Consider the following 22086-nt stretch of genomic DNA (forward strand, 5'->3'; position numbering starts at 1 on the left):
AAACGGTGGCACATGTTTGAATAATTTCCATTTAACCAAGTATCCTCCTCTATTTTCCTCCAGCTTGTTGACACTGGTACCTACACCTGCATCGCCTCCACGCCCAGTGGAGAGGCCTCATGGAAAGCCTTCTTAGAGGTCCACGGTAAGACTTACCCAATAGTGAGGTTTAGTGTCCATCAGTTTTCTAACGACAAGGGTTGCTGGTTATGTTTAACTAGTCTTATCTTCCTTTGTGAAAAAAATAAGTAAAATAAAAGAGGTAGTAAAGGTTGATGATGTTTTGTATGTTTCCTGGGAAATAGCAATAAACGACATTCTGAACTGTTTCTTTCCTTTTTACTGTTCCACATTAAGAGTTTGGAGTCCCAGTCCAACCAAACAGGCCTACTGACCCAAACCTGATCCCTAGTGCCCCTTCCAAACCTGAGGTCACTGACGTTACCCGGACCTCCATCTCCCTTTCCTGGAGACCTAACCTCAATGCTGGAGCCACACCCACCTCCTATATAATAGAGGCCTTCAGGTAAAACAAATCAGCTCAACGCTCAGTAAACAAAATAACTGCGTGCCGTTAATGCAATCTTTTAAATCTTGATTATCTCTGTTGTGTGTCCACAGCCATGCATCAGGGAGCAGCTGGCAGACCTTGGCAGAGCATGTGAAAACTGAGTCATTTGTACTGAAGGGCTTGAAGCCCAGTGCAGTCTACCTCTTCCTAGTACGGGCAGCCAATGCCTATGGGCTGAGTGATCCCAGTCCTATCACTGAAGCTGTGAAAACACAAGGTGGGAACTGCCTTCTTACTGATTTTGATATACGCATATAAGCAATGGTATGGTGTTTCTGTTGTTTAGGACGAGATGATTCATATTTGATGTCTGTGCTGCTGCATACAGATATCCCTCCCACCAGTCAGGGTGTCGACCATCGACAGATCCAAATGGAGTTGGGAGAAGTCCTCATCCACCTGCACAACCCCACCATTCTCTCCTCCTCATCTGTCAGAGTGCAGTGGACAGTGAGTATAATTCTCTCCATGAATGCACTATTGCCACTTCTTTTTTCTTCTGACAGCTGCAGCCAGCTACAGATGGCCATATGGCTCACTGGTATAGCTGGTCGCTAAAGCTCCGAGGTTAGTTTAGTGATATGCCCTATGGTCAATTTGTCAGGGCACTCAGCCGAGCTAATGTTCTAACACCCTAGCACCCTTCAGAGGAAGGACACTACAGAGCAGCTTGGAACACTGTCCAAGTGTTCTTAGGGTCCATCTGGCATGAGCCTGAACTGGTCTGCTGGCCAGAGACCAAAATTCTCGGCCTCGCCCACAGTGGACCACTCAACTGCCCAAAAGCCAGACTACAGAGTCCAGCCTTCTGCCGGTCATGTAGCACCGTATAGCAGTGTGTGGCGTGCCAGCCTGTGCCCGATTGAAAACACTCGAAGGCTGTTAAAATAAAACAAGTGAGAGAGAAGAGGCTGCCAACTCATGCTCTTAAGTGGAAATGGATTACAGATGTTAAAACGGATAGGTGGGTGAGGAAGAAGAAGAAGTAGAAGTAGAAATGGAAGCGTTTGGTGGCTTTTCTTCGCTGGTACAAGCTGAATGTAAAGTCCAGCTGCGATGGATTTGGTTCATGTATCTTTTTTCATGTTATGAGAAAATATAATTATATCTTTTTAATAGTAGATATTGTTCTGTGGAAGGACAGTCCCTGTTGTGCCTTTTGACATAAGGCCACCCCTACATTCCCAGGTATTAAGTGCCATAGTGAGTGATGAATGGGACTGAGGAAACGTGAAAAGGATACTGACATGTCAAGACTGATTTAAAACATTACTGCCCAGTTACCCTGTCTCCTTGGAATGTTCCAAAAAAAAAAACGTGACTTGAGGGAGACTTGACATTGCAGTTAAGTGCCATGGTTTTCTTGTTTTGTGGGGTTAAATCTTTTCCCAATGTGGAGTTTCTTGCTTTTACATTTTCCTTTGTGTGGTGGTAAATGGTTGCACAGTTTTCGGGCTAATGAAGACCACCTGAGCATGTTTTACAGGGGAGGAATAAAAATGGGATAAAATCTTTAGCTTGTCCTGCTTGCCTTCCATGGGGAGTCGTACGGATGTAAGCATACGAGGTAGCCGTTACTCTTTTCTCCAACCATGCTGGATCACAAAGCAGCACTTTATTTAGCTGCTGCAGATGTTGTTAAACTTGTACTCAACTTCTGCAAAGACCTACTTTTCCCCCTCTTCCTTGACTTCAGCATCCAGTCACTACACAGGAGAGCAGGACAGGATGAGACAGGCTGTTCTGGGAGCCTGGGCCCTATTTAACCAGCTCCAGACTTAGAGGAACCTCTGGCCAATGACCTCATACTGCGGTTCGCACAAATCGCTGCTGCTCCAAATGGCGCATAGAGAGACAGTCAAAACGAGAGATGTAGATGTGGATGGATAAACAGAGGGTTGATGTGATGAGTTAGCATCCCATTCAACCCAGTGTCTGCCGTATCAGTTGCATAAATCCATAGCTTTCCGGTCGTGCTACATTCTATTCCATTACTGTGTCAGTTTCCACTGAACTGTGAAGCAGCTAATCAAGTCAAGCTGACACTGTCTTTGTCTGTGTTCCTGTGCCATTCACAAGGTGGAGCAACAGTCACAGTACATCCAGGGCTACAAGGTGATGTACAGGCCTTCGCCGGAGGGGCTGCAGAGGAGTGAATGGGCTGTGTTCGAGGTGCGGACCCCTGGAGAGGACAGCGCCGTTGTGCCACAGCTTCGGAAAGGAGTCACATACGATTTCAAAATCCGCCCCTTCTTCAATGAATTCCAGGGAACAGACAGTGATATCAAAATTGGCAAGACGCTGGAAGAAGGTGGGGGGATGTGAATGTGTGCGAGTTTGCGTTAGTGCCTGCATGTGTGCATGCATGTTTTCATGTTTACACAATTGTGTATGCACAGCTTGCATGTGTGAGAGCATACAGCAGCTGTTCACAGCAGGCAAAGGGCAGGATTATGTTATGTTCAAATGTGGTGTATTCAAGCATGCCATGGTGGATGTTTAGCTCTTTAAAAGGCCCTATGGAAACCCGAATACAACACTTCAGTGCAAGTGTGATACTAAAGTCTTGTAGGGTGTGGTTGTGGCAGTCTCATGAGGTTTGGTTGAAACCAACTGCAAATTTGTATCTGTAGCGACCAGTTAAGAGAAATGTGAGCGCTTGCTTGTGAGTGCCTGCATGTTGTGGGAGTGTTTTGATCTTTTTTTTTCTCCTTTGTTCCCAATTCTGTTGATTAATTGTTTTCCGAGCTCTAAACATAATGTTTGTTCTCCCATAAGCGTTCAAAAAATTGCCTGTTTTTTGAGCACTCACTCTCGCTGTGATTACGTCTTTCATGTTGCATTCATAATTATTTCAGTTTAATTACCGTTGGACCGCAGGTTGCCCCGGCATCAGAAAGCCCTGTCTGTTTTGAGTAAACAGTTATTTGCTTTAATTTCCCCCCAAAAGGCGCTTGTATCGTAATTTTCATTATTCATCCTTTGTTCTCACCACAGCTTCAGTCCCAGAGATTCAGCTAAAAGTGGAGACAGGCAGAGACTGCATGCATGTCTGATGTATGAAGGTGTGTTTTTTTTATCTTTTGTGAATTCCCCTCAGCCCCCAGTGCCCCTCCTCGCGAGGTTACAGTGGCGGAGAGCGGGGACAATGGGACCGCCATCGTGGTCTCCTGGCAACCCCCTCCAGAAGAGGAGCAGAATGGGGTGGTCCAGGAGTACAAGGTAACACAAAAACAAAACAGCCAGCAGCTACCTCAGGTCTTAGCTAGTGGGACTGGTATTGTAGAGACGCACAAAGAAGACACAAACAGGGATGCCGACAGAGCAGATAACAGAGAAAGAAACAATGCGCAGACATGGAAAGAGAATGAATTCCTGGTTGAGGCGCATCTTTGTACTCCCCAGTGCTCTTCCTCTGTGTGATGACAGAGGCTCAGTGACAAGAGAGGAAAGGAGTCAAAAACACAGAGCTGGTGGAAACTCTGGTGAAACAGTGCTATCTGGTGGAGACAGTAGACCCACACATGTTGTGGCCATCTAAAGGTGAATAGTAAATATCTGTGGTAATTAGTGATAGTTTATTTGTTTCCCTCTCATGGTAGTGAGGCGGTACCTGCTGATTAAAGATCATTGTGTTTAGTGGAGATTAATGTTTCAGCCTCCTATGGCATGTTCCATACATATCATTTGTTTTAACTATGTATTTCTACTGATACAAATGCAAATTAAGATAATGCACTATTTTGAGTGTACCAACTACATAAAGGTGAACTTTACTGTAATTATATGATTCCGTGGAGACATTCATATATAGGTAATAGTGTATCCAGTGAAGGGTAACAAGCTGTAATAATGACCAAGGAGAGACAGACCTCTATTATAATTCCAGTCATTTCTTTGGAATGATAATGAGTCCCCTTTTCCTCCTCCTTAGTTGATAATGTATGCTCCCTTTGTAATGACCTCACTTTGGACAGGGCATCCACTCACACGTTATGCTGTGGCAGTCCTGTACTTTAATTGGAAAGCCTTTTTTGCGTCACAGGAAATATAGGTTAGTGGCAGAAGGGGGGATGAGGCAGAGCCAGTGAAAAAGTTAAGCCACTGTTATTTTCCCAGGTAAATGTTTTCTGGTGATGGGCTTTAGAGTAATTTCATGGTTTTTAAGTCCAGCTCGAGAGCGTTCCCTGCTCATTACCGGGCTCTGTTCCCTAGCGGCGCTTCCACTTACCGCAATTTTTAAGATACACAGAAAATGTCAGGGCTTTGTAGTTCCATCACAGAAGTGCAAACACGTGTAGATGTATAGTACAGACCCGAGGAAGTGTGTATGTTTACCTGGTTAACTGGTGGGTGGAGGTGTGGGGTAAAGAAAGCATAATATCAGGGGTTCAGGATGTGGAGGTCTTCAGGCCTCATGCTGAGGCGAATGTATGCTTCTCTTTGTGGACTAGGTTCGAGTCAGCCTGTGAGACCACTCTCCTTCCTGGGAGTGACAGCACTTAGCTTCTGCAGAAATTGGGTTATGGAGGTGATTACTGATCTCCATTTGTTTTTCATTGGCTTAAGGCTACACTGAGACGTGTTATGGCTACCTCAGCTAATACTGACCCCGTGTTGAGCCCAGCCTGTAAAACATAAAGCCATTTTGTAAAATGTTTTCCTACTTCAGAGATGTAACACAATACCCACAGTGTGCCGACATGTTGCAATAGCACCACCAACCAATTATGAGGACACAGATTGGTGGCAGCTAACAAACTCAATGTTGTCAAGAAACAGTCACAACATTGCCTCAATCTCCACTTTCTCTGTGTCTTTGTTATTGCAGATTTGGTGCTTGGGGAATGAGAGCAGGTACCATATCAACCGTACAGTTGACGGCTCAGCCTTATCCGTGCTGATTCCCAGTCTGGCCCCAGGGATCCGCTACAGCGTGGAAGTAGCAGCCAGCACCGGGGCGGGTCCAGGGGTCAAGAGCGATGTCACCTTCTTCCAGCTCGGTGGGTAGAAACAACCTTTAGTCCTCTCTCACAGGAGGTCATGAGCTTATTTTTCTTTTTCTTTCGGTGGATACATTTGCTGTGTTTCAATGCGTTTGTCCTCCGGCAATTCTTTCACACAGAATGAAACCCAATCATCTGACAAATAATCACGGCATTAATCCAGTCCTTCTCAAATGACGAGCTTTTCAGTAATATTACTTTCTGCCAAGTAAACAGATAATTATGTAATTCCTTTCTTTGTAATGGACATGTCCAAGCCTCTGCCTGTCTTCCCTTTCTTTATCAACAGCGATCCTTAAAAACAGCAATTGGAGTGATGACTGTTATTGAGACATCATCAAACTTGCCACGGAAGAGTATGATGAGTTTGAATGAAAGGGAACTTTTGCAGTTTTTGAGCACGCAAATGGCTTTTAGCTCCGGTAGCTGGCAGTGTGATCAACGCGGGCACATTGCATTCCTTTGTGGCAGCTGTTGAGCTCGCTGCCCCGCCCTGCTCTGCTTTCCAGTCAAGGATGCAATATTTCCATCCTTTAGCAACAGCAAAAATGAATCCTTCACTCTGGACTTGACATGTTATTAATACTAAGAAACACAGGGCAGTGGTGCTTCTTGTTCTTTCCTTCTAGAGTAGACGGACCGATATTTTGAGATGTTTTGTCAGTTTCTATTCCCCAAATCTATGAGCTGTCCTGTTCAGGAGAAAGACGTAAAACACATGAGTAACATGGTAAGGCAGAGAGAGAGAAAGAGAGAGAACTCCATCTGGTTTTAAATGTGTGATCGAGTGGGATGGGATGGGCACGGAGAAGCATCGGCTGTGACTGATGCAATTCCTCTCCCTTGAAGAGTTCCTGTGGTGATTGTTGCCATGTTCCAACACTGGAGTGGAACAATGTGCCTCGGGGACCAGCGCTTCGCCCAAATGCATTTGTCACACTCTGAGCTTGTACGCGTCATCCCAGCCTAGATACCTGTACAGTCCCTTGTGGGCTGCTTAGTCACATTGCCATGCTTCGTTCACTTGGCCAGACAGAGCCACAAATTGGGAAGACAGAGTGAGAAGCGTGGCAGCGGAATAGAGACACAGGCCAAGTGACTGAGACAAAGACAGACAGAGGGATGTGGAGAGGCAAAGGCAGGGAGCTGGTTTCATTGGGGAAGTTGTGTTGCCTCTGGCTTAGAGAGTTGGTGGAGAAGAGTGGCTACAACATGAAAGGCTTGAGCAAAAGAGATGAAGACAAAGTAACACGAACATGAAGAAATCTCAGAATGGCGGGGGTTGGGGCAACCCGAAATAAGTCTTTCATGTATCACGCATGAGGGAGAAGCACAGAGAGAATAGACAGATGAGAAAAACAGACCGAGAGTGAGTTGTTGTGAGCAGCCGTACAGACGGTGCCTTAACACTGTGCATTTCACAGCAGAAACGGCTTCAAGGCATTCGCACCTCGGCTACTCACGGATGTGCCCAAGTTAGCTAATTACTGTATTTGAGGATGATCTCATTGGATTTATTTATATGATTATGAATCCACTATTGCTCGCTGTAAGCGGTGCCTCTCGGTGTTTTCCTATCCGGCTCCATCAGGTTTGTGGCGCACAGGCTCTGTTTGAATGTCTTGGTTGCTTTCGTCTGCTCACCTGCCATTGTTGACTGGGATTTGAGATGAAAGCCTTTTGAATAATAGAGAGAAACGACTCCATTTCCACAACCCAGCCTCATAGACACCCGCTGAGATGAACAATATTTTTGTGGAATGTTCATATTTATGTACTGTGCTGACTTCAAATACATTTTCTCTATTTCAGGCTTTTCCACTTTGTTTTAGGTTTTAAACAACATTTCTTTCCCTCTTCTCTCTTGTTTCCACATTCCTAAATCTCCCCATTTCACTCACACTATCCAATTTTCTACCAACAAATGTACCTTTTTTTCCTGTCCTTTCTAATCATGCTTTTGCATCTCCTCCATTCCCCATCGTCAGATGCGTCTGGGCGAATGACAGAGACCTTAAACCAGGAGAACCCCCTGTCCCAGCAGATCTCAGATGTGGTCAAGCAGCCGGCCTTTATAGCAGGCATCGGAGCCGCTTGCTGGATCATCCTCATGGTCTTCAGCATCTGGTTGTACAGACACAGGAAGAAGAGAAATGGTCTCTCCAGCAGCTATGCAGGCATACGCAAGGGTCAGTACATGAGTGCAACAGTACATGTTTCACACTATCAGGAATATCTACTTCAATTTCTGATTTGCAGTGCTGGTTTGGGCTGAGATGAGGTTTTCTTACTTGCAATATGTATTGGTGTGGTACTGTGTTCATTTCTATTTAAAAACAATCTCCTCTATCTTCTGCATCCCAAATGCTGCCATCCTACCTCACATCCTGCCTGTCACACACAGAGATGTCTTTGTAGAGTGCCCGAGGTGAAGTCTAACTGAAAGTCCAACAGGGTGCTTTAGGATGTGATGTGAGCTCCCGCTGAGAGTGCTGCACGAAGACGCCTTTTATTTCTTTTTCATACTTCTGTCACGCTGATTCTGCAAGGGTGTGTGAAGAGTGTTTTCGGTAAAGTACATTTTGAGGTCCAACAACTCCGCTTTTAGCAACTCCGCTCTGACTGTGTTGGGAAAGAGAGAACGTCTTACCATAATACCTCTTTATCAAGGACAAGCTGACATTTGCACATGCTTGAAGTGCTCTCACTGTCCTTTTTGAGAGGGACTTTTAGACATGAAGGAGTTGAGCATTTAGCAACCCGGTTAATGGTGTCAACTTATTTTGTTTAGAAAAATCAAGGAATCCATACCCACGCTGCATTTCAATCTGTAAAGTAGCCCAGTCGGTTTATACCTGACTTGAGTCAAAGTGACAGGGCTCATGACATGACCAACCTTTGCCCACAATAGTTTGAGTATTTAGCCTTTGAGAGCTCTTAGCCTTTCTTTCTGAGTCTCATTTATGTGTGAGCTGGCTTAATGTGTGGCCTTGGGCTGTGCAGCTGCTGCCTGTGAGCGCTACCTGCGCCGTCTTTACTCCCGGGCTCAGCTTTACTGCTGACTGCCAGGGTTAGAGGAGATCCGCCCTCCAACCTTTCGACGCACGCGGACAATGGACTGATGTAGCTGTTGTAATCTGCTGCTGTTATACAGAAAACAGTCTATACATGTTCTGAGTCCACTGATAAAAGTGGGGGTTGTGAGTCATGTGAAAGCGAGAGACACTTCCTTAAGCTCTGTGGTCTTTCAGAATTTGTCCACTTATATTTGGTCTCAACTGTAGCTTTCCATATTTTGGTATGATAAATATATTGTTTTGAACATCCTATTTAAGACCAATATGACATTTCAAATGATGTCTTGATTTTATCGTATTTTCTGATAACACACTGATGCTTGTATGTTGTTGGATGTTGTTGTTTGGTTACAGAGTTAGTGTAGCTATGGGAAGAAATGTTGTGCAATCTGAGATTTCATCATCCAAGCCAATAGCCTCAGAGACAATACTAGTACTCTTTTAACCAAAGTAAATCAGAAATGGGTTATTCAGAGGCAACGCGCTAATATAGAATAGTACCTTTTTTGAAGACGTTACGAGTGACATTTTTTATCTATGGCCAGGTGGCAGAGAAGACTAGAGGCTGATATTACCCTCTGACTTTCTGTGATTTTTTTATGTTGATGTTAACTCACATAAACTCACAAAGCTCTTCAGGGGCACAGTAGGCAGACATGCCCCCCCCGCTTCTTCTCCTCCTCCTGCACCCAGACCACAAGAGGCCACGGTCTTTGTTGGAACTGGTTACTAAGAATGTTTTGAAAGGAATATAATTGCAACCACATGAAGCAACAATCTGCACTCAGGGTGAAATTGGCTGGATTGAGACTTATGTGTGTGTGTTCATCTGCTACAGTGTATGTTCGTGTTGCCTCTATCAATATTTAAATTTGCGAACTTTAAAAAGAGGATTTATTCTCATTTCCTTTGCAATAATTATCATGTAAACTTTCTGGTGCTCATATGCTGACAGTGCGTTACATTTTGTATTATGCCATGCTGCAGAAATCCTGAAAAACAATCTGCATCAGCTAAAAAATGTATAGTAAACAAATTATTACTTAACAACGAGGCATAGCTCAATTGAAGCTCTATCTAGTCTGGGATTCAGCCTCTGACATTCTCAGAATATAACCCAGTTTGTATATTTCAATCACGGTTGCATTTCTCACCGATGTTTTGGAGTGTTAGTCTGTCCCTTCTTCAAAGGCATTCATCAAACAGAGAAAAGCCATCCAACTGCTCATATCTTTAGACTTGTTTGAGCACCAAGAGGAGAGATTCAAACATGATAGGAAGCTTGTGGCATTTAGAGGACATTTGTTGGCAAAGGTACTGTATGAATGAATTGTTTGAAGAAATGAAAATGTGACAACAGCCGTGTCTCATCTCCGTTGTCTCATTCTGTAGGTTGAAGACAGACAGCGACATTTCTAAAATGCACATATTTAAGGCAGCGTACTGGATGTCTACCAGCATGCATGGTGCAATGTTGCATCAGCTGCAATCAGCTGCATACTTTAGCTTCCTTCACTTCTTCAAAGAGGGCAGCAACAAACAAAGTGTATTTTATAGAAGATACCCACAGCCCGAACTCGCCATGATACAGAATCTAAATCTGCCTACTGTATGTTACTCTTTTGCACATGGGCCCCTTCCATGCCAAAGTGTGAGTAATTGAGCTGTATGGGTGATGATGTGAGTGTTAGAGATAGCAACAGATATCTCCCCAGTGTGTGACCCCTGCCCAGCAGGCCTCTGACAGTCTGAGCCGGGATTTGAACCAACAGCTGGCTCAACACTCACTTTCCCCCAGTTGGGGTCCAGTGATGTCTGCAGGGATCAAAGACTTGGGGCCAGCGAGTAGCGTGTGAACACAGGCTAAAATACTTTTTGTGGATTTGTGTACTTTCAAAGAAAACATTTGGTGATGAAGCTTATAATTTAAGTCCCAGGAACGTATTCCGGACACTGCTGATGCACAATCAATCAATGATTTTCTTTTCTTTCTTTTTCTCTGTCCCTATAGTACCATCCTTTACTTTCACACCAACAGGTAAGCACTTTCTTACTTGATTTACTTTGTATAGAATATGGGATGTCTATTACAATTAATTCACTGCACACTACATATGTGAATCTCTGCTTTTAATGACCCGGAGCAGCCACAGTCCTCATTGATGAGAGCCGTTAACTGTAGAAAAGAAAGCGAGGGACACTCGGTGTGCACCAAAAAAACAAGTCAAACATCGGCACAGTTTAGAGAGCTACCTGCTAGAAATAAATGTCTCACCAAATGTTTGGGTCATGTCAGAGCGTAATGCTTCAAGAGAAGCAGGCCACACTACTGAGAGGCTGTTAAAACTAGTGGTAACTTGATCAAAGGGCTGCTGGCAACTTCAGATGGGATTTAAGAGAATGACACACCACCAGCACTCAAACATACCAATTAGATAGGCAAGCGGTAGCGGAGCTAAGGAGGTTATCTTTGAATTGAAGTGACACAGTGCAAAAGATAAAAGAAAAGCTCCCTGTGCCTCTCTATCTGTCTCTCTCTGTGTGAGTTTGTATTTAACGTCCACCTTTTCCTTCCACTCGTGGACTTTCATCCGTCTGAAGTTCTTGTTCCTTAGAGGTGTGTCAGGGGTGTTTGCAGTGCTTAGGGAAATGGTGAATGTGAAACAGTGAAAGGGTGAGAGGAAGTAAAGGTGAGAGCAGGAGAAGGAGAGTGAGAAAGAGAAAATATTGTACAGTTTGTGGTTACACTGGCTGATCCTGTCTGTGCAGAGGTCATGTATAAACAGTAGCAGTTTTGTTTCTGACTGCCTCGAGACTTGAAGAATAATTGTAGTTGCAAGCTTGTTTTTTTTTGATCTGCTGGAAATCGTTCAGGTGAAACCCACTCCTTGCACGTGTGGTTAGTTTTTTCCTCTTCAACAAGAAACACCCTGTGCTGGTAGCCAGTGTAAAACCAGGACCTCGCAGTGCCTTATGCTATGATTTTAATCTAGAATTAGATTGTGATGCTTTGGTTTGCATCAAAGAGCTAATCTAAGAACTTCTCTGTCTGCATGCGGAGGCCAAAGCCACACTTCCTGTTTTGAAAATTAGACAGGGAATCGACACTAAGGCCCGGCATCCTCCTCTTCCACCTCCTCTCCTCTCAGGGAAGAGATTGTAATTAAAGTTGGAAGTTTATCTCTCCTTCACACACCGGCAGCTTAGAGCTCCTTGAAAGAGTCCAACTTTCAGTGCGCGGAGCTTCAAACACACTGAACCCGAGCCAGACAACCAAAGAGCTCTGCATCTCTGTTCTTCATAAGCCTCTTACATATCCTTCTCCTGTTCCTGTTGCTGTGTGTGTGTGTGTGTGACTCAGCCAAAATGATGCCACACACATTAATTTACATGCTCACTTGAACTGATACAATAACTCGCACTTGAAGTAGTCCCATCATCCCTCACAAAACAGACTATTCAAAATCAATTGAATAATTGGACCTTTTTTGATGAAGGAAAAGATGATGATGATGATGTGATGACAGTGGCAATTGTGGTAAAATCATGTCGGAAACGTATTTTCTCTCCTTTCAGTGGCATATCAGAGAGGAGGAGAAGGTGTCAGCAGCGCTGGAAGGTAAGTGCTTATTTATTGTTTAATAATATTTAAAATGTGAACCACATTTTGGGAAATTGAATGATGATTACTGGCAAACGCATACAGATATTAAACCTGCTGAACAGATGAGTAGGGTTGGACGAGTGTACTTTCTTTCAACGGACACTAGGGGGAGTCCTGTGACTTTCTTAAGCAGCAGAGAGCTGAGGAGGGGTAAGGAGGTGCATTAAATATGTTGTGATAACAGGAACAAAGCCCCATGTAGTCTGCCAGGAGCCCATCCTCATCCTCATCTAATATGGTGGAGAGCCACATCCAACCACAAGGCTGTGCCAAAGCGTCACCCTAAAACATGAATGGATACACATGCATTCATACATAGCAGTAACGACACACCTCTTCATGTTATGGAATGGTGCATTGTGCACAAATGCTTAAACTGTGCACATGGCGAACACTACATCATCTTGCTACCATTCATTTGTCTAACCACTCTATGGCATTCGGCATGTTTGCATACAGTGGGGAAATAGTGAAAATTGAGTATGCAGACAAAAAGAGGAAATATGTATTCAGTTGTTGCCCTGTTTTGACAGTCCAGAATACACAGTATTGACTGTAAGTGTACATGAGTGTGCGCGTTGTTCATGTGTGAATAAATAGTTAGCTTGGAGCCATCAGCAGTAAATCCATATTCATTATATTACCCAGTTTTATGATTAAATCCCATATGCAGCATGGCTGTGTCAGCTCTGCACAAAGACAATGGGCATTCAATATCAACATACAACTGCCGAAGTGATTGAGGAGCTATTGTGAGATTGTATTTGGCTGTGCAAGACAAATGTGTTCATTACCCAAAATGAATCCAAGAAATGAGTCATTTGAGAGGGAACGAGGAAGCGTAATTCAATGCTAATTCCATGTTGGAATATGCAAACTGGAAGTAATACTGTGGACATTTGAAGACTGAAACATTATACGGCCCTGGTGGAGTAGACTGCATTCTCTTTGTGTGCTAGATTGATTCATTTCATGAGCAATAGAAGACTATTTATTCTCAGCCCTTTTAACACAGTGGTTGGCCTGAGGTCATGTTGTACAGTAGAATCCAGTTGAACAAGTGATCTTGTATTGTGTTGGGAATAAAGCCGAAGAAATGAGAGCAAGACATGGAGCAATAGAGACGAATGGCCAGGTGATGACGTGAAGGACTGGTCCCCATGAGTTTCTCTTCTGGTGCTCAGGTTTCCTCCTGATTAGCTAAACAAAGGTTTTTTGATAGAGATGTTATGTGACATCATATAATCTACTCAGGGAGCATTTGTGGTTCACTGGCTGTTCAGGATGCACATTTTGCAACATTGGGAGTGAATTTTATCTGACTGTCTAATCCATGCAGTTCGCTAATGCTCGTGAAGGCTTAGAGAAAGTGTCATCGGCTATGTGCATGTCAAGCACACACAATCTATTTAGTTGGGCTTTTTTCTAATGTGCTCCCCAGGCGTGCGTGTGCGTGTGTGCGTGTGCGTGTGTGTGTGTGTGTGTGTGTGTGTGTGTGTGTGTGTGTGTGTGTGTGTGTGTGTCCAAAAGGCAAAAAGTACTAAAGCGGGATGTTTCCTATTCTCATCTGCTGGATAAATAAATTTCACATAATCTTCCCTTTCAAATCTTGTGTGACTGTGGATGTTTCAGTTCATTCAGATGGATGTTATTGTGATGTTGGCTTAGTGTCTTACTGTTGTTAACCATTTTGTCCCATTTATTTTACAGGCCTGGATTACTAAACATTGGGGAATCTGCCACTCAGCCCTGGCTGGCAGACACATGGCCCAACTCCTGCTCCAACCACAATGACTGCAGCATCAACTGCTGCTCTGCCGGCAACGGCAACAGCGACAGCAACTTGGCAACGTACAGCCGCCCAGGTATGTAGTGCCGACACTTACGTGGGAGACAACCAAAATAAACACTCCCTCAAACGCAATGACGCAGTCCTTGACAAAATAACTGTAGAGATAAGAAATGGAGGAGCTGGGGGAATCCACGGTGCAAAAAGAAGCAAAATCTGATATCTGGGTTACCTCCCTGGAGAGCTGTTCTGTGTATCGCTCCTTTCTATAGGTTTCCACAAGAAAAAGACCTGAAGAAATATTAGGATTAAGAGAGGCTGTGTGCTTGTGTGTTTGATTTATCTGAGGTTAAAGTAGAGCTGTTTTAGGCAGGAAATAAAAGGAGCACACTGAGAGGGGCTTATGGCTCTACTCTGTTGCTAATCGAATTGCTCTGCTGATTTCCATACTGTTGTTATAGCCGGTAATGTAATTTCCCCTAAGTGCTCAGTTATTTAAGAAATGTGCAGCGGGCGAAGAGGTCAAGGCTGTACTGCAGACGGTGGCCAGAAGCAGAGGAAGAGAGAATGATAGAGGGAGAAATGTGCACCTGGAAGACCAGATGGAATGGGGGCAAAAGGAGTGATGACGAATACCTACATGCTAAAACATACCCTGAAATGTGTGAGTGGAGAGTGAGAATGTAGGATAGATGGAGAGGGAATAAGGGAAAGTGACTTATGGAACGCCACCAGGTGGCCTTTTAATGTATTCAGCACTAGTGTAGGAACAAATGTGGCCTTGAAATTGTATGCACATTTCTGTATACAATTTTGTATGCACACTCTCTCTCTCTCACACACACACTCACACACACACACACACACACACACACACACACACACACACACACACACACACACACACACATATAAAGTGGCCTATCACATCAAAGAAGCAGAGTAAAACTTGCTGCCAAAAACATCAGCTTGGATGACACAGGACTTAGTTATTAATTTTCAGCTGTGACCCAAGTCTTAAACAACCCTTTCCTTGGAAACTTGGACTGTAATGAAATGCTTTATGTTCTAAATTATGCACTTTGGGACGATGCCTTTAAGGGCAGCCCATAATTCCTGTCCAGCTGTTCTGCCTAATATCCATCCAGCCATCCAATAGTTTCTCCCCACTTCAAACCTTTCCCAATGAGGATTAATAATTCATTTTGTCGACTTTATAGCCATCAAGTTTAGTTTTTTCTTTGGTCTAATCAGCTGTCTGAGGTTGAAGTGTTCCACCCTCCCTTAACATGGTGTAAGATGTTTAACTGGAAATAACAGACTAAAGGCAGTCCTCACTCTTCGCATGACACCCCGCTGTATGACACTAAGGAGCTTGCCAGACGCATGCTTTGTGTGTGTGCCAAACTAAACTCTGTGAACATTAAGAGGATCACTGACTAGGTGACAGTGCAAAGAAATAGGAGTTAATGTCCCTTTATCTCAGCCATAGGGGCGCCTTCACACATCAACCTTTGAAGTGTCGAACTGTTCCGTGCTGCTGAAATGTGAGGCGCGTGGCACAAGCGCCGTGCACCTATGGCCGTCCTTGGTATTTACCGCAAGGCTGGCTCTTAGATCTGCCGGAGGATTTGAATATTTTATGAGCTAGGGAAAATTGGATCTGTCAGTGGAGCTGTGCTTTTACTGCGTGCCTCATTCCAGGTCTTTGATACAGACATGTCTTTCTGTCCCTCTCAATGAGCAAAGATGCTCCCACCGTCAGATGGAAAATATCAGAGATGACACCCACATTGAGTCATGGATGAGACTATGAGGAGGTGTAATACCACCTGTGTCAGTCACCTAAAGTAGATAACATTTGGCAAATAAAACTGAGACTTTAAAAGGAAATAAAAATGTCCCTCTAGTGTCCCTCTTTCAAAAGCTTGAAATTATTATGTAAATATATTTTGCTATCCTTTAGGTAAATGCTTTGATCTCCACAGTAGATCAGAAGATGCCCTATTGTTTCAAACCTTTTACCAAACTGGCATACTGCTCCTAAATTCATCAGCTTTAGACAAGATTGACTAAATAACCTCCCCATGTTCTCCAGCCGACTGCATCGCCAATTATAACAACCAGATGGAAAACAAGCAGACCAACCTCATGGTGCCAGAGTCAGGAGTCTATGGAGACGTTGACTTGTCCAACAAGATCAATGAGATGAAGACCTTCAACAGTCCAAACCTGAAAGATGGCCGCTTTGTAGGTCCAGGGGGGCAGCCGACACCATACGCCACCACCCAGCTCATCCAGTCCTCCATCATGGGAAACAACGTTAACTCGGATAGAGGAACCGGAGGGAGTGGAGGAGGACTCCTGGGTGGAGGAGAGATGAATGAAAAACACAGCTGGAAGCCCACCTCAGTTCAGCAGCAGAAACAGGAAATGGCCTCCCAGCTACAGTACAACATCATGGAGCAAAACAAGCTGAACAAGGGTGAGTGTGTGGACTACTCAGCAGTCATGGTTAAAGAGCTCATCTCCAAGCCATGATCTTCCGCCACTTGATTTTTCCCTCTCTCTTCTCCTCTCTCTTCCGGCTCTTCCAGCCTCACTGTGGAAGCCTGGAGAAGAGTTCCATGCTCAACTTTTTCTCGGTTCTGTCTCTCGCTCCTTTTCAGTCAACATAAGCGTCATCCCTCTTTCTTTCTGGCTGTCTGTATGGCACTCATGTAACCCCTCATCATCCGCCATGCAATCATGTTCAATCTTTTCCACTAAATGTGGGCTAGGCTTGAATCGCTGTCGTCGTATGGTATCTGGGTTGTCTTTTTGTGATGAAAGCAGGTGTGAGTGATTATCTTTGATGTCGGATTTCTAAAGGAAAGACAAAGATAGCTCTTGGATATTTAACCGCTTTGAACGAAGCTATCATCGCCTTGTTGTACCTGCAGAAGGGAACCACATCTGGTGTGATAGCTTTGAGATTTTTGTGCAGATGCTGCATGTGTTCACCTACTCACCTGAAAATGACAAAGCTCCAACTGCATGCTTCTTGTCGTGTGTAACATTGTACACAGTGTGATGCATTTTCATGGTATACTGCATTTAACTTTTCCATTGTGCAATAGTTTTGTTCGACCGATGAAATACCATCCTTCATTTCCTTGTTCATTAACATTGGATGCTTTGCTTGAACGTTTCTCAGTTGGCAATGTGTCTACCTGGGGCCGTACTAACTATACACTCCATTCTTCCCACCTTCAGACCGCTACAGAGGAGGTGACATCCCAATGCCAGCCACCATCCCCTACAACCAGACCCACGACAGCCACACTGGAGGCTCCTACAACAGCTCCGACCGAGGCAGCAGTAGTACCTCCGGTAAGAAAGTTATGGCATCAATGAAAAAGGAGAACAACTTTTGAATTAAATAATATTACTTTTAATTCTATAGTTTTCCAATACAACTATTAATATTGTATGCTATTTCTTTTCTTTTTTCTCTATATTTTTTTAATCAACATGTGACTCTTTCTCTAAATTAGTTTGCTTGGCGTTTTGTGGTTAATATTTTTTATTTAATCGCCACATTTTCCCAGTTTATTGTTATTCTGAACCATATGATCACACACAGCCCCAAGCTCTATGTGAAACTCCCAGTATTGCTCAAAAGCAATAAATCACTTTGAGATGCTAATAATGCATGCTTTAAAATAGTCATTTGATTCATTTCCATGTCAGTTTACATTAAATAGAAATTGAAAGGGAGAGGCCTGTGGAAAATTGCAGAACAAAAAGAGAGGAGGAAACTGATAACAAAGACTCCAAACAACGACATGAGCACCACGCCAGGCATTTGCTTGTTGTACCTTTTTTGTTTTCTGGGTGCAACTTCCTCCAAGGGATGTTTAAAGCAAATTTGATAAAAGAACCCTTTTTATTTATTTATTCGGTTTGTTTTTTCGGTTTCTCTTTTAATTGGTTCTACTTTAATTCCAGTATGGAGCAGCCTAATTTCATCAGGCCCTCAATGTCTGTCTGCGGACAAGGACAAATGATAACACATTGCAGACGGCATGCAACACTGCCACCTTAATGCCATGTATCCATTCTGATATTGCATTTGAAGTTCAAGCCATTAAGGAGAAGCCTTTAGTGCTCGCTGCACCTCACAGCTCATTGGTTCACAATTCTAATAGTTTGGTATTAATTGGGCCCCTTCTTCCTACCTTTCCTCTTGGTACTTGCTAATACTGCTGCTGGGAAATGGCTGTGTTTTATAGTATTTCCCATCATTTAATAGCTGATAGGTATGTGTGCACACTTGCATAAAAGTGGAGGGTTGCATTAGCCTTTGCACCCTTGCATGTAAAATGATCTTTTCTTTGTTAGCCAGTCTTGTTAATGTATTTTATCTGCTGTCAATTCCTTGCTCATTACCTTGCGATTTCTTCAACATTAATAATGTATGTGCTTTTCAGAGACAGAATGAATATAAGTATGTGTGTCTGTAGGTGTCTTGTAACTGACAGTGCTTTAATTTTCATTTTTGAGCAGGGAGTCAGGGTCAGAAGAAAGGAGTGCGCACCCCCAAACTACCCAAACAGAGCACAATGAATTGGGCTGACCTTTTGCCCCCTCCCCCTGCAAACCCACCTCCAAGTCGGAGCACAGAGGAATACTCCCTGTCGATGGAAGAAAGGTGGGACATGTCTACACAGACACAAAGACACAGACAAGCTGACAGGCATGCACACACTGTATTTAAATATGAGTTCATTCTTTTTGCCTTTTCTGCTATTTCTCGCTTCTATTGGAAGCATTTGCCCCAAGGCTTTCCTATCTATTAGTGCTAGGCTCATGTCAAACCTTGATAGAAGGGTGCCATGAATATTCAGTTTATGTTTTCCTGGCTTCAGTATATGAACACATTCTTGTTCTTTTTGTGAGTGATATGACGATAACGAGGCTTGTTTCCCTCCGTTGGCAGCTGTGAACCAGACATGCAGTGCCCCATGCCCCACTCTCACATGTACCTGCAGCCTGATGAGCTGGAGGAGGAAGAGGAGATGGAGAGGGGCCCCACCCCTCCTATCCGAGGGGCAGCCTCTTCCCCTGCAGCTGTATCTTACAGTCACCAGTCTACAGCCACACTCACCCCCTCACCTCTGGAGGAGATGCAGCCAATGCTCCAGGACACACTTGACAGCCATGAACGCAGGTATAGCTGCATGTCTACTAGCGATAAGTAGCAAAAGGAGAGTGGCCAGCCTGTGTAAAGGTGTTCAGAGAATAAATCACTTCCTTGAAGCCTCATAGAGAATCACAATATCCCAAGTATTTTAAATGCACAACTGTTTTCCATGTTTTAGCCCATTAATTCCAAAGCCTGTATTGCACAAAACTCTTGGCAATTTTTCAAAAACATATCTTAGGTTTTAGATTGATTTCTTACCTTCTTGGGAGCCATTTGTTTCAGCTCATTTCATTACAGTATATAAATCTACTTGCAGTGATTTGAAAGTCATTTTTTTTGTAGTAAACCAGCTGCGAGCAGGAATTCATCCTTGTTAGGGCTCAAAGAAATGAAGGCATCATAAATTCAGGATTAAACGGCCAAACAGAAACCATTTTAATATAAGAATTTACATAATTGTTGGCATATATGTTTTTTGTGTCCTCATTATCTGGTTCTGAAAAAGGATAATTTTGCCACAAACTCTCAAATAGTGTTTATTGTGCGTACCTCAGAAAATCATTCAAATGAATTTAAATGACACGTGATTTGCAGTTTGTCCCATGATAATTGGCAGGTATATTTTACTTTTTATACATAATTTGTTCAAAACATGATTGGTTTCTGATACTGTGTATTTCTTACCTGTTGCAGGCGCCACACTGTGAGCCCTCCAGCCCCTACAAGGCCCCTCTCTCCTTCACACACATATGGGTACATCACCAGCCCATTGGCCTTGGACACTGATGGTATGGAGGAGGAAGAGGAGGATATATTAGAGGAAGAGGAGGAGGAGGGCGATGAGACAGATGCAGAGGTGGCCAAGATGCACTACCACCACACCCACCCCCACACACACCCCCATCATCCCCAGATGCACCCTCGAAGGTTGCTGCTACGAGGGCTTGAACAGACGCCTGCGTCCAGCATGGGCGACCTGGAAAGCTCGGTGACCGGCTCCATGATCAACGGATGGGGTTCCGCTTCTGAAGAGGATAATGTCTCTTCAGGGAGGTCCAGTGCCGTCAGCTCATCAGACGGATCATTCTTCACTGATGCTGACTTTGCTCAAGCGGTTGCTGCAGCTGCAGAGTATTCAGGCGTCAGGGTGGCCAAATATCCCAACACACTGGGCCACGAAGTTGGAGGAGCTTCCGGTATGTTTGAAATAGTCGCCGCATCCACAAGTAACGTCACTGCAAAAAATGTAAAGAATGGTAAAGCAAACTAAACTATTTCTTTGTTGCTTTCCTCAGCACGAAAATGCCAAATAAACCCGTCAGGACACCGTCCTGGAAGCCCGGTGTCCTCAGACAGTAACATGAGTATGGCAGCTGTACACAGGAGGCCTCCTAAGAAGCAGAAACAGCATCCTGCAGTTCATCCAGGGAACCAGCGACGTGAAGCCTATAATGAAGGTACACATGAATGAATTGCAGTATTAACCAAAAATACAGAGATTAAATAAAAAAAATATTTTCAAAAAGGAAGATATCCTGTAAACTCATGCAAGTGGAGTATGTACTGCATGTTGTTATAGATTCTGATCCAGATAATTCATATCAAGTGAGCAATATCACTTCTATAATGATTAATTATTATTATTCTATAAATGCCAGAGCTTGAATCATCTTCTCTTATGTGTTTATGCACATGCAAACATCGCATTAGTCGTAATCTGTGCAGTGCTGAACAGATCGGGTGAGTCGTGGGCTGGAGGCCAGGGCCATGGTGGGGAGGAGTGGAGGGGGGTTGTCTCAGGGGAGCTCTGCCCAGCTTGGCTCTGCTGACACTGTGATGTCTTTCCACTCGAGCCACTAATGAAATTGATCCAGGTGCTGTGGCTCATACCGAAGTGCCACCTTTCCCTCGGTCCGAGTCGAACATAAACTAAACAAGGGCTAAATACCGGAGCAGCTGTACACCGAAGGAAAAGCTTTAACCTTGTTAAGCAAAAGAGCAATTTACTTTTTACAGCACATATCCTACCAGTGGAAAAACACCTTTTCTGCCTGTTTCCTCTCAGCTTTGATGGTGTGGAAATATATATATTTATTTACCTGCACTCACTCTGCTACGTATACTATGTGCTGTCCCAGAGCTGGCTCTCCTCTTAGTGTCAGGTGTCCTTGAGTGTTGGAAGCACTTGACAGGGAGATTTAATATCCAACTCCGTGGGAGCCAGACCAGCTATATCACTGCAGAAAATCCAACCCCCCACCCTGAACCTCCGCCTCCTGCCATCATCCTTATATCCTGGCTTCTTCCCCATTCGCTGCCCCTCCCTTTGGAGTGATCTCTCCATCCCTTTCCACTCTCTCCTCTTCTCCCAAGCTCCCCTCTCCTCCGTCTTTGTTTGAGCTGTAAGGGGGTAGACTGACAGCTCTGCAGCTCTGTCTGTCCATCAGTTCTCCTGCTGATTGCATTTGATCTGAATGGATTGTTTTTCATTTGGAGGTTATCCCCCCACCCCAACATTCTGTGGTCTGGAAGACTGGTGCTGTGGTGAAGGAATGGGATTTCATTTAGTTGAAGGGAGGACAGTAGAGAAATATAACCCTGACATTGTTTGTAATACACACACTACACACACTACATGTGTTTCTATAATTTGTTTTCAGCAGTCTCCCTTACCCCATACCCCTCTCTTACCTACTCATTTCACTCTCGTTCGCACAGTGGATGCGGATGCTCTCAAAGTAAAATCCCCTCATGATTCATATTGAATTTGACTCTAATGCCTTTGTCTACC

The 22086-nt window shown here is 44.0% G+C and overlaps 1 protein-coding gene across 1 annotated transcript in view; it reads left to right on the forward strand.

Annotated features, from left to right (window-relative positions):
- Window positions 1–22086, forward strand: part of robo1 (roundabout, axon guidance receptor, homolog 1) — a gene marked incomplete at its 5' end in the record, with an annotated part of 156103 nt that overhangs the window by 130401 nt on the left and 3616 nt on the right. Inside the window, 17 exons of the mRNA XM_079225397.1 lie at window positions 64–145; window positions 358–526; window positions 622–788; window positions 900–1021; window positions 2651–2882; window positions 3672–3793; window positions 5403–5574; window positions 7566–7766; window positions 10666–10692; window positions 12231–12273; window positions 14029–14183; window positions 16206–16592; window positions 17363–17479; window positions 18656–18800; window positions 19089–19319; window positions 19989–20491; window positions 20591–20752. Of these exons, the coding sequence (XP_079081523.1) occupies window positions 64–145; window positions 358–526; window positions 622–788; window positions 900–1021; window positions 2651–2882; window positions 3672–3793; window positions 5403–5574; window positions 7566–7766; window positions 10666–10692; window positions 12231–12273; window positions 14029–14183; window positions 16206–16592; window positions 17363–17479; window positions 18656–18800; window positions 19089–19319; window positions 19989–20491; window positions 20591–20752 (3037 nt within the window). The remainder of the gene's footprint in view (window positions 1–63; window positions 146–357; window positions 527–621; window positions 789–899; window positions 1022–2650; window positions 2883–3671; window positions 3794–5402; window positions 5575–7565; window positions 7767–10665; window positions 10693–12230; window positions 12274–14028; window positions 14184–16205; window positions 16593–17362; window positions 17480–18655; window positions 18801–19088; window positions 19320–19988; window positions 20492–20590; window positions 20753–22086) is intronic.

The sequence above is a fragment of the Taurulus bubalis genome (assembly GCF_910589615.1).
Source record: "Taurulus bubalis genome assembly, chromosome: 10".
Taxonomy (NCBI): domain Eukaryota; kingdom Metazoa; phylum Chordata; class Actinopteri; order Perciformes; family Cottidae; genus Taurulus; species Taurulus bubalis.